Source organism: Zonotrichia albicollis, chromosome 2 (genome assembly GCF_047830755.1).
Source record: "Zonotrichia albicollis isolate bZonAlb1 chromosome 2, bZonAlb1.hap1, whole genome shotgun sequence".
In the NCBI taxonomy this organism is placed as follows: domain Eukaryota; kingdom Metazoa; phylum Chordata; class Aves; order Passeriformes; family Passerellidae; genus Zonotrichia; species Zonotrichia albicollis.
The window spans coordinates 99,161,546-99,174,044 of record NC_133820.1 but is presented as its reverse complement, the minus strand read 5'-3'; the positions used below and the strand labels follow the sequence as shown (position 1 = coordinate 99,174,044).

The 12,499-nt window shown below is 41.3% G+C and overlaps 1 protein-coding gene across 2 annotated transcripts in view; it reads left to right on the top strand.

Moving 5' to 3' along the window:
• AFF3 (ALF transcription elongation factor 3) overlaps window positions 1-12,499 on the top strand; it is a 325,784-nt gene that overhangs the window by 147,077 nt on the left and 166,208 nt on the right. For both annotated transcript variants that reach the window (XM_074535783.1, XM_074535782.1), the window contains exon 4: window positions 727-771. In XM_074535783.1, the coding sequence (XP_074391884.1) occupies window positions 727-771 (45 nt within the window). The remainder of the gene's footprint in view (window positions 1-726; window positions 772-12,499) is intronic.

The window sequence follows — 12,499 nt, the reverse complement described above, 5'->3', positions numbered from 1 at the left end:
CAGAAGTTTGGGTCCCAGTGAACACCCAGGCTGAGCACACAGGTGAGGCACCATCTGGATGGTCTCCAGCTGCCCTGCCAAATCTCTGATTTCCCCTCTGCAGAGTAGCTCTGGAGTGAGTCCTACTGCTTGGGAGAGCCGAATTCTTCTGTGCCCTCAGTCCCACAATGCAAGGGTGGCCTTAGAGTTGGCATTTTAGGAAATCACAGCTTCTCAGGACTGCTGTGCCCATGCTCAGTGTTGCTGCCTGCAGCTCTCCCCTCGGCATCACATCTACATTTGCCCTACACATCCTCAGCCTTTGCACAGTCTCACTGCAGAGCTCTGCTGCACAAAGGATGTGGAGAGATGTTATTTACTTAATAGAAATAAATGCACATTGGATCCATGTACATGCAATAACTTCTTTGCTTCTGCTTACTCATACACAGTAGAGTCCAAACTGCAAGAACAGCACTCAAAAGTGGTGTGAAAAAAAGTCTGTTAAATTTATAGAAATATGTTGCAATGATAAGTAAACACAGTAAATATTTCATCTTCCTGTGGTGCTGATAGGGAATAATTTGGGAATTTTAAGCAGTGCAACTTTTCAGATGCTGGAAAGACTTGGTCTCATTTTGAATCTCTAATAGAGGTTGGAATATATTTCATGTGACAACCATGTCCTCAGACCTATTTGTTATTTCGTTTTATAACCTAAACAAACTGTCTTCTCTTTGTTTACAGGACAGTGGAACAGGAGATAACAGCTGCATTGAAGAAATATTGCGGGTAGGAATCCTAAAAAAATCATTTTTTCCAGTCCAATTGTGTTTGCTCTGAAAAGACAAGAGAATAACAAGAATAGTGCAATTACTGGTGTTAAAATTTTCCTCTTTTAGATTGTCATCTTTCTAAGGAAAAAGTAGGCAAAAATATTTCCTCATGAAAAATAATTGAAAAATCTGTGAGAACAACGTTTCAAAGCCTGTGGATTTCACTGCTACTTTATGCCTGTACAGCTGACCTTCATGCATGGAGAAGCAGATAATGGGATAAATTATAAACTGAAATGTACAATGATGTTTCAGGTTTACAAACCATGCAAAGTGCATGTTTCCATTAATCATGACTGTCAAAAATCTTAATTTTGAAGGGAGGTCTAGGAAGGTCATTTTCCACCTGGATTTAATTATGTAATGTCATTATTTTTATTATGTCCATTACATAATGATAATGTGCAAAATCTGTAGTTATTTCCATATTTCATTATTATTTCTTTTGTCTTTGTAATTTCTAGTTTATTTTCATGAAGCAAATTAATACAAATCCAGACAGATCTTGGCTTGAATTAACTTGGATATTGATTGTTTTCTGTGGCAGAAATATTTATAAACAGTGAAAATTTTCTGTAATATTTTAATTCCTGGTTATTTTGGTTCATTTTCAAAAATGATGATTTGATAATTCACAATGCTTAAAAGTCTGATGTAATAGTGATTGAAACACAAAGCAAGGTAGATGGAATGATAAAACCTCCCTGTTAACTGTATGTGCTTCTACCTCTTGGATATTCCATCACCCAAATATTTCTGATGATTTATAAACTACAGGGTTATAAATATTTGGTTTGGAGGTTAGCACTGCATCAAGCCTGTTGTTTCTAAAGGCATTTCTCCATTCTCCCTCAATATGTTAAATGCAGCTTTTAATTCTTAAACTGGATGAAGAGTTTAGGGAAGGGTGATGATGATGTATTGCTTATGACTTCACTGGCAGAGCTTTTGCTTAGCTAACATTTACAAAGTAGGCTTTGTTAGGACTTAGGTGCATATTCAACAAGCCTAAGCCACAGTCCCTGCTGGTTTGTTACAAATTAGTGGCAGATATCATGAATTCATGGTGTGATGTGACATTTAGGCTCCCATTTTCATTTTAAAGCAAGGCTTTTAAAATTAGCAGTCAGAGAAACTGGTCTTCCTCCTTTAGTTTCTGTAGTTTGGCTCATGCCATTAAGCAAAAATGCAGAAGAGGCACAATTCCTTCCACACAGAGGAAGATGGGTATGTAAGAGACCCCATCTGAGAAGAAAAATGCACTGTTTGGCTAAAGATGGTAAGGTACATCTCCAAAACAATGAACACAGCTGCTGCTCTCTCTTTTTTTTCCTTTGGAATGTTCCTCAAGAAATATTTTTGTCAAGCTTCACGATGAGTAACCTCACCAATCTGCCCATCTTCCATGTCTGCAAACCTGGGCGTCACTTTCTATTCTGACCTGCCCTTATGTCTCTGTGTCTAGGACTACACGTAAATCTTCCAGGCTGTTACTCTATAGTATTTCTGACTGAAGCTCTTTTTTCTCAAGGGTGTAAGTCTTTGGTCCAAAACTCTCTTTACACAGTTTGATTGCTGCTGCATCCTTTCCTAGTTTTTGACAAATGCAGTGTTACCCACCTCCATTCATGCTGCTGCACAGATCATTTTCCCAGCCTGACATCTTGCCCAGAGACATCTGTCTTCACATCTCACCACTGTCATCTCCTTCTCTATCACATCAAGTACAGCTATTTGTCTCTGATTTTAAGGCCTCCAGTCCATGCTAACAAATTAAATCCCAATTTTAGCTTAGCTGGTGATGTCAAAAAGTTACTAAGTTTTGCATCACTTAATTTCTCCAATACTTCCCATCAGATCTGGGAAGAGCCTTGAAAACTTTCCCAATCAGCTCCATAGCTACCTCCCAATCTTAAGAAGCTCTTTTTTCCCAAGGATGGTGGAAAACCAGTGATGAGGTCAGGGCTCTACCACTGTTTCTCATGCTTGAACATTTTTGTCCCAATTGTTTCTTGTAATACTCTGTCAGGTCAGATATATCCATCTGTTCTCTTTTGTACTGAAAAGTGGATTTTCTATGTCAAGAAACTGCTGTGTATTACAAAAACAGTGCTTAGGTACTCTCGTAATACAAATCCAGATCTGGAGTTGTTGTTGTTACTGGTAATTACTGAAACAGCAACAGTCATAATGTGCCTTTGCTGCTCACTTTGTAATTTACTGGCATCTAGATATTTCCATCCCTCTCCATGCCCCCTTTTTGTCCTGATCAGATCCATGAAGTTGTAACACAGGTTTTCTACTTTTCTGAAACAGACTGTTTATAAGGAGTGCCATTTCCATGGTTTTGTTGGAGGTGCTATTCACATCATAAAGCCGAAGTTTAGCTTCTTTTCAAACAGAAAATATGAAGTTGCTATACACGTGCCCAAAGGCAGACAATGAAAAGCCACAGCAGCTGAAATACTTGTGTTCCCCTCAGAAAAGACGACTGGCCTGCTGGAATGTGTTTATTATGGGAAGGGCCACTCCTAATACATGGAGCATCAGCAAAAGGAAGAAGATGCTTAAAATTCATCCTTTTAAGGAATGTTTCACCCTACTTAGGCTGTCTCTTGCACAACACAAAGCAGAAAACATCCCCTCTTTCTAGGTGATGTGTTCCCTGCACAAGTCAGGCTGTGGCTTTTCCATGAAACAGATACTTCCATGGCGTGTCCATGTTTCTGCAGTCAAGAGTGAGGGCAGTAGTAAGTGTGCCCCGGGTCTGCTCCATCTGCTTCCCTGTGTTCCCTTCCCCCAGCAGGTGAGAAGAGGCAGGTTTGTGCATGGATCTTGTCACCCTCTGGTTCCAGCATGTGACCATGGCCAGAACTAACATCTGGACCTGGGCTGCAAATCAGTTTAGGCGTGGCTTTAAAATCACCAAATCTGATGTTGCACTCACTGTGACAAGATTTTATAGTTTGGGTTTTTTTTTTTTGGTTTTTTTTTTTTGCTGTCTGCTGCAACAGGTTGCCACAGCTTAAGTCTAGCCTTTTTTGATGTTGTTTTTCCCAAATGTATCGAAGCTCTATAGACTTTGTAAACTGACAGATCCTTCTGCACAAAACTGCAGCTTCCAGAGAATGCCCCCAAGTACTGAAGCACAGAACCTCTTCCAGTCCTGAAGGAGGTTGATTAACAAGACAGTAACCCTGTTGAGATTGGAGCTGTTGTAAGGCCTCCTGTAGAGTTTATAATCACTGCAGGAATCCTGAACCTCATCTAACCCCATGCACTAATTTATAGCAGCTTCTTCAAAGTGTGCTGACTTCTCTGTCCAGCTGCAGGCACACACTTTGAGGATAGAGAAACTTCTGAGAGCCTTCAATGTAAATAACTCCAGTTAAAGATGTAATGTTGAAATGTGAGAGAAAAGCCTCATTTCTTGCTAGTAGATTTGAAAAGGCAATTCCTTGTAAGCTTTGCATTGTTCATGGAGGACATGATAGAAAACTTTGAAGTGGAAAATAAAAGTTAAGACTTCACAAATACCCTTTGTTCCACCATGCATGGAGCAGTTGCTATGCGAGTTCCTGAGACATTGCCAAAGCCAACCTACTCACTTCCTTGCTAAAACACAGGCTGGCCAAGCAAGATTACTTCAGTTCTGGGATCCCCAGCACAGGAAGGACATCAACCTGTTGGAGCAAGTCCAGAGGAGGCCACCAAGCTGATTAGAGGGAAGGAGCACCTCTCCTGTGAGTAAAGGCTGAGACAACTGGAATTGTTCAGCCAGGAAAAGAGATGGCTTAGGGGTGACCTAATTACAGCCTTGCAGTACCTAAAGGAAGCCTAAAAGAAAGAGGGAGAAAGACTTTCCACAAAAACATGTAGTGACAGGACAAGGGGGAATGGATTCAAACTAAAAGAGATTAGGTTTAGATAAGATACTAGGAAGAAACTCTTTACTCCAAGAGTGGGGAGACACTGGAACAGGCTGACCAGAGAAGCTGTGGATGCTCCATCCCTGGAGGTGCTTAAGGCCAGACTGAATGGGGCACTGAGCAGCCTGGTCTGATGGAAGGTGTCCCTGCCCTTGACAGGAGGGTTGGAGCTAAAACATCTAGAAGGCCACTTCTGACTCAAACCATTGAGTCTGTGATTCTATGATAGTAATTTTGGCTGATTTCTATTTGACTTTATTAGTGTGTGGAGCTCTGTATTTTGCTATGACTGGTGGGGTTTAAAGTAAACATTTATTTCACTGTAGTACCTTCAAAAAACAGGAGCAACAAGAATCCTGCCTCTCCACTAAGTTAACTGTTGCAGTCAATATAGGAGGCACTCTGAGAATATTTGCTATGGAGTTAAGTAAGGGAGTGTGTTGAGTGCAGGCAGTTCTTGATTTGTAAGGTAAGTGGAGATTGATCTGGCTATTCTTCCAGTCTTAGCTGTGATTTCCTAGAGCTGTGGTAGCTTTGTTGGAAGGAGACCCACAGGCAAGCTGAGCTTTTGATTATTGAAGAGGTTCCTTGTGAATTCCCTGGATATTTTGTTGACATGAGCAGTGTCATTGAACTGGGTAGAGAGGGGCACAGTTTGAGTGTTTGGCCTGCAAACAGTGTTTGGCTGCAGAATGAGAAGACAGCAGGAAGCTGGAGGAGAAACAGGAATGCAGCGAAAGGGCTGGAGAAAACCCGAGCGCAGCCAGTTAACACAGAAAAAGCCACATCCCTTGAAATGGCATGGAGCAGTGGGGAGACAGGCTGGGGTCTGCAGGGGAGGACAGATAATTTCTTTCAGAGGAGATAGAAAAAGCCATTGGGAGGCAGTGAAAGGACATGGACTCCAGCTGTGAACATCCGCCCCAGTGAAGGACAGCTCTCCTTGGTGCCATGAACCTCCTGTGCAGGGAGGGATAAGCACCCACAGATGGCCTTGAAATAGGTTGTGACTCCTCATGGCCACAGGACATCCACTTATGAAAATGACATTTTAAGTGTGATGGCTTTGATAAGTGATTTAATTGACTCCCTCCACCCTGTGAATCTAATCAGAGTTTGTAAAGCACTGCACTTCTTATTTGAGCAACATAAAAAAAGAATGTAAACAGAATCTAATTCTGTATTTTTCCCTTCCCCACTTGGGATCCCTGGCTCATTAGCAGTCTTGCTAATTCTTTAGCAGGAAGCATTAAGGATCGACCCATCAAATATTCAGGGCCTTTTTTCAAACCTCAGCAGCCATATGTGCCATGAGATCAGCTGCACTCCATCAGCTGATTGAATTAAAACAAGAGCAGAGGTAAATTAGAAACTGTCTGCACAAGACAAATCCTGTGAAAACATGAAATTCTACCAAACACACTGTCACTGTGAATAAGCAGCATAGTCAGTGGAGCACGTGTCAATACTTAGAGGGGAGAAAAATCAGTTTCTTAGAGGTAAGTTGTTAGTTCAACAACTGTGAACTGCTGCCTTGTAAATGTTAATGACTGTAAGATCCCACTGGCTGCAGTTAAGCTCCTGGTGGAGTCGGACATGTGAAGAATTACAGAACACAAATATGGTAATCAGCAGTATATTTCTAAACACTCCTGTTGCTTTCCAAAGCAGAGGCAAAACCCTGCAGGTGAAGTGAGACCCACTTTGCTGCACAGGCTAGTGCAATAGCTGTCTCTGCACCAGCAGAGCGTTTCTTTGCAGTCTCACTGCTGGGCAGCATCAGGAGGGAAGTGAGAAGGCCAGCCTCAGAGCAGCACCTTTGTGGAGACATTTGGGTTAGCTGTTGTGACTGAACCTGGTGAGAAACTCCTGGAAAAGCTTCTGGAGGAACACACCAACTTCAGGAAAAAGAGAGATGGTTAAGGAGAGAGAAGGTGTGGAGACCTATAAGCAGCCCCAGTTTGCAGACACTTGATTAGTCTCATTGAATACAGAAGTACTCCAAAGTGTCAGAATCATATAAAATAATGTATCAGATGCATAAAATAGCACTTTTTTCTTTGCAGTGTTTCAGAAGAACTTCCACAGCGTGTCTTTGCTTTTAGTATCCTAAATTTAGTATCCTAAATTTCAGAGGGATTAAAGCATTATTTTAGGTGATGTATACTGTTCATTGCATTTCTTCAGTATTATTCTTTTTGTCTTTCTTACTCAAATAAATGAAAAATCATACATACATAAGAGTGCTTGGAAAATCTAGCATTTCACTCAAGCACTAAATCCCAGAAACATTAAGACACATTTCAAGCCATTTAATTCAGCCTGCAGCACTCACCTATAAACATTGCCCTTCTTACCACACCTACACCCAGCTCATCTGTACAGAACCTTTTCTGAGCAGTCACTGTGCCTTTATCAGCTTTCTTCAGCCAGCCTGGGTACTGCTAGTGGTGTGGAGAGCAGCACTGTAGAGCTTCAGCAAGCTCTGCCTGGAGCTTGTCCAGCTTCTCAGTGAGAATTAGCAGTCCATACGGTACCTTGGGCTGTTAGAGCAAAATTAGCAGCAGTACCAGAGCTAAAGATATTTTGTCTCTGTCCACATAAGCTGCAATGATTACAGAGAGCCATACCTGTGTACACCACCATCCCCTTGACTCCTCATACCATGAAAATTTCAGGACACACCCTCTGTATGTGGTGCCTTGGACTATCTCTATGTATCTGCTTAACCCAAGGTCTTTCTCCCTCCAAAAGACTGGAGGGAGATTGCTTACTTTTCACACATTTTGTCCCATTTCATGCTCTCTCAGATCATCAGAGTCCCTCTCCAGGTGACCTGTTACTTATTGTTAGCTCATCTGAATAGAACCTGCTCCTGGTTTCACCACCATGCATGGCACATCCTTTTTATTGCCCACATTGTGGTTTTCAACTGTCAATAAACCTTCACAGCCAACATTTTAAACCTAGGCATGTAAATATTGCTTCCCTGACCCTTAACAGATAGAGTCTGAGGTACAGAACACCATGTAAAATGCATTAAATGCTACACTAACAGTTTTAATGTCAACAAACCATAAATTAGTTGTACATCAGCTGTTCCTTTGAATTTTCACTCTTCGATTTTTTCTGCTTCCTCTGTTTTTGTTGAAAATACTGTCTCAAAGGAATCTGAGGTCGGAAGTATGCTGTATATTTAAAACTGGAACGTAGTAAATCTTGATGTCAGTTAATAAATACCACCTTAAAAAGACAAAAATTATAAATGTGTTAGTGGAAATAGGAGATCAAGCTAGAAACTCATATGTGGGACTATAACTTAGAACTAACACCATTCAAAGGTAATCTGATTTCAGTCTTCAGGATCTGGAGGCACACTAGCCACTCATGTGCTGGGGCACTGACATTTTCAAGTACAGCAAAACCTGGTGGTTTTTTTGAACTGAATAGGGTGCTACAGACAAAAGAGACCCCATACTCCTTTTAGAATTCAAGTAGCTGATGTGCAAAGGCTTTGTGGTAGGGAAAGTCAGGTCAGTGTAAAAATGAAACACTACAGTGCTAATTTGGTGGAATTAATTTTTAAAATTGCTGTTTTGTAGCGAGTGTATATACCCTGTTATTTGACAAAGCAAGAGAGAATCCAGAATGAATTATCCATCCTCTCTGCTATGCAAAAACAATACAGTAAAATACTTACTAATTTTTCCCTCTGTTTAGAGTGTTTTCACAAAGCTGGGGAAAAAAGCACAATCACCATCTTGTTCCAATACAGAGAAATGATTCCTTGTTATTAGGGGCAAAGGGCCAGATAGAGCCTCATTTTGTGTAGCCCTGCCACAGCTCCTCTGAGGCCAACAAAATTAATACCAAAATAATACCAGAAAGGATCTGTATTATCAGTCCTAACAAAAGAAGACTAAAATTTGGGCAATAGCAGGTATCTGCACTGCTGGCAGCCTGGTGCTTGAGCCTTCAGCTGCTGTCTTTAGAGAAAAACTGACTTTCTACCCTCTTGGTAAGACTGACACAAAACAAATTGAAACCACAGGGAAGTGTGACTTGAGATGGCAGAGCCCTTCAGCAACCCTATGGTGACAATGGTTTCCTCCTTGATTAAACAGGCAGTGGAGGGAGAGGCAGAGCCCATACTCCATGTGGGCTGCAGAGCCAGGCAGTCATGGCCCTGCAGGGGGATACAGTGTGGGTAAATGAAGGTGGTATAGAATGTAATCTGATCCCCTAAAGAGTTCCAGCTGAACCAATTGCTAAAGATTAGGAGCAGGCCTGGTCTTAACAGGCCACACCTGTAGCCAAAAAGAACAGTGTTATAAAAGAGTGGATTGGTGGGAACTGGAGTCAGATGGCTGCTGCAAGGACTAGGAAGAGTCAGTGCTTAGAGGAGCTGTCTATGAGAAACATTGAGGAGGCATGAAACTCTGGTGATATGAAAATCCTTGTACCACAATAAGAGAACTCTTGATATATAAGACAACATTGCCCCGCAGTCCCTGACACCTGGGGACACAGCCCTGGTTTGTCCTGTGAGCCTGCAGGGTGACAGACCTGGTGCCATCCCCACCTTAAGCTGTGTCTCTGAAAACAGAGCATTGAAACCTGCATTGCTTTGGTCTGTGGGTTTCAGTGGCTGACACTGCACAAGTACTTTGGCCATGCACCTTCTCCTGTCTCCCACACTGGTATTTTCAGTAGACATTCCCTTATATCTAGGAAATTCCTCTGTGGTGCCTGATTTTCCACAACTGGAGATGAGCAGCAGGAGCCCTCCCACCACTGTCACATTTTGGTCTGACCCAGGATGCATGAGCTCTCTGTTTATGTGTGAGAGGCAGCTCTCCTCATTCAGGACAAAAATTCTTTTGTTAATCTCAATCATATTTAGGAGCAACACATGAGTAAGCAGTTAGCTTTACTTGGCAAAAAGACTTTAAGGAAATTGTGGGAGAAAAGAGGAGTCAGTCTAATGAAAGGAAATTAAATCACTTTCAAGAATATTCTATTGCAATGTCTGTACTAGTAAGTGAAATGGTCTAATAAGTGCTCTCTTTGCCTGAGGCTAATCAGCATTGCATGGCTCGTGCCCACAAAGCTAAGCTCTCTCCCAGCCATGCAGCAGAGTGGATTCACCCATGCTGCCTGTTGGGAGAGGCCCCAGGCATGCAGGGTTTTTCTTTGCAAGAACTGGCCCCAGTCAGAACCGTGCTGCTGTCAGAAAATACCATTTCACAATGTAAATGGCTGTGGGGCAGCAGTCAGGTGTGATCCCCTCGCTGTGTCAGGAGGGATGCAGTCAGATTTTCTGTGGTTTCTTCCTGCCTTGTGCAAAAACTCAAAGGCCTTGGACAGTACAATACTAGCCACGCTGCAAAAAAATGTGTTTGAAAATCTGTAACATCTCAAATTCTATGCATTTTGGCATGTTTTTGCCATTGTAGTTCTCTGCCCTTAGGACGCTGGGTTGGGTTTTTCTTTGAAAATTTGGTTTTGAAGGAAAAACAAGAGTATATGCAGCCACTTGTCTGCAGTGATGTTAATAGCATACTTTAAGAGAGACTGACTAAATACCAATCAAGTTTTGACCTACCAAAATGCCACAATATCTGTCCTTTGTGATTAGTGCTAAATGCCATTTACTGTGTATGGTGCATTTTGTCATTCTTAAAGTTATTTAGGATTTAGTAACTTAGGAAGTAACATGCTACCACGTGGGCTTCAAAAGTGAGATACTTGGAAATAATGCAGTTATAATGTACAAATTTTTAATGTTTTCTGAAATGATAGGCCTCTGAGTGAGTTATCCAAACAGTCCCACTGTACAGATTATAATGAAGATGGTGATAAAACATGATAAAACATCACATTTCTGACAGTTTCTGAAAAATCTAGTTTTTGCCAACAGAATTAATTTAATTTTAAAAAAGACATTTTTTGCAATAATATTGACTAAACTTAAAGTCACCCAGACATAAAAGGGCTTACATACAAGCTTCTGTTAAAAACCATGCAATTTTATGTAGAAATTGCAAGCCTGTCACTTTACCCTTGGAGGGGAAAAAAGTTATTCAGAGTAATGACAATAGCTTGGTGGGAGAGAAAGAGGGCTTCACACAGTAAAAACGTTTCTCTCCAGCTGTGTGGGTTTTCCACAGGATTTTTTTTCATTAATATTATCAAGTTATTTGTTATTTACTCATGAATGGTGAATAAATACTGAGCAAACCCAAGACATTGTTAATTTTTCTCATATTGCATGTACGCATATGTAATGGTTCATTATAACTCCACATTTCCAGAGTATTCCAATGTAAATGAAAAGAGCCCAATTAAAAAAATTGTAGACCCTGATCCAACCTTTGTTGACTTCAGATCCTGATTTTGAATTGAGCTCCAAAAGAGAAAATCATGCCTATTAAATTGAGTAAACATTTTCTTCATTTATCTGGGTGGCTTTTTTCTGTCAGAGAAAACTATTTTTTGCTAAAAATGCCAACCCTTAAAAACTTAATGAGTATTAATGAAAAGCTGGAATAATTTAGCATCGACAAAAAGAGGGTAATTTTCCTCAGACATTGTGTTAATATGAACTGAGTCCTGAAAGGCCTGTTCTCCTTGTGGTTTGTCAGAATAATTCTCCTTATAGGTGATAGGTACCAGGTATATATGCATCAATAGCAGAACAGACTGCTAAATATAGATGCTGCTGCAGCAGCTGGTTCTCTCTCATGTTCATCAGATGAGAAAGCTCAAAGCTGCAGCAGCCTCATAGCATAGGAAGGATGATGCTTGAAGAAAATTTTTCATGGGAAGAGAGACATGAGCTTGGTTTTTCACTTCAGCCACTTCAGCCTTTTTCCAAGCACATGGACGATGTCCATCCTGCTGTCTGTGGGCTATGTGTTCCACAGGGACAATGAGCCTGCCTCAGCCTAAGGAGCCTACCCAGATTTGCTGTGTGCATCACTTTGTCCAGGCTCTGTGACCACTGCAGGTTCTGTGGCTTTCCAAAAAAAAAAAAAAAAAAAGGTGGTTGGGGTTTTTCCCCATTAGATTGAGAAGCAGTGTGTATTTCTAGACAAAGCAATCTGATCTGCACACTTTTCCTATCTAAATTTTCCCATCATTTTTTGCTGTCACTTCAGCTCTCTTGAATCCAAAGATGACATTTCCACCCTGTCTTCCAGGCTCAGCCTGGCTTTCCCTCGCTCTTCCCTCCCAGGCAGCAGCATCTTTCATCCTCCCTGGTGTCTTTCTGCTCAGAGAGCTGCCTCCAGGCTCTCTTCTCCTAAACAAGCTGCCTTTGTCTCTGGGCCCTTGGAGTCTCACAGGAGTCACTTAGGCTATCTGATTTTTTTTAAGACCCAGGATTAGTATCTGATATCTTTTTTCACTTGTCTGGGATTTTCCACTATCCTCATCTAGACCCCTCTGGAGAGGCAGGGGAAAAAACCATGGCCCTTAACCTTTTCTTTTCCTTGGGTAAAATCTTTTCAGGTGCTGATAATCTTTAGCTATCAACCTTCTCATGCACAGACATTAGCTTTTTTTCCTTGTAGTCTTAGCATATGGAGTATAAAGCATTACATAGTAAAAAACAGCCATAAGGAATTCATAAATTATACATAGGCAGATTCCCCAAATCATCAAACATTCCCTTCTGTTAAAGATGTTCCCTATCAGTTATTTTTTTCTGTGGTATATGGACCTTTCCATATCTTGTCATCTAAGCTTTCATGG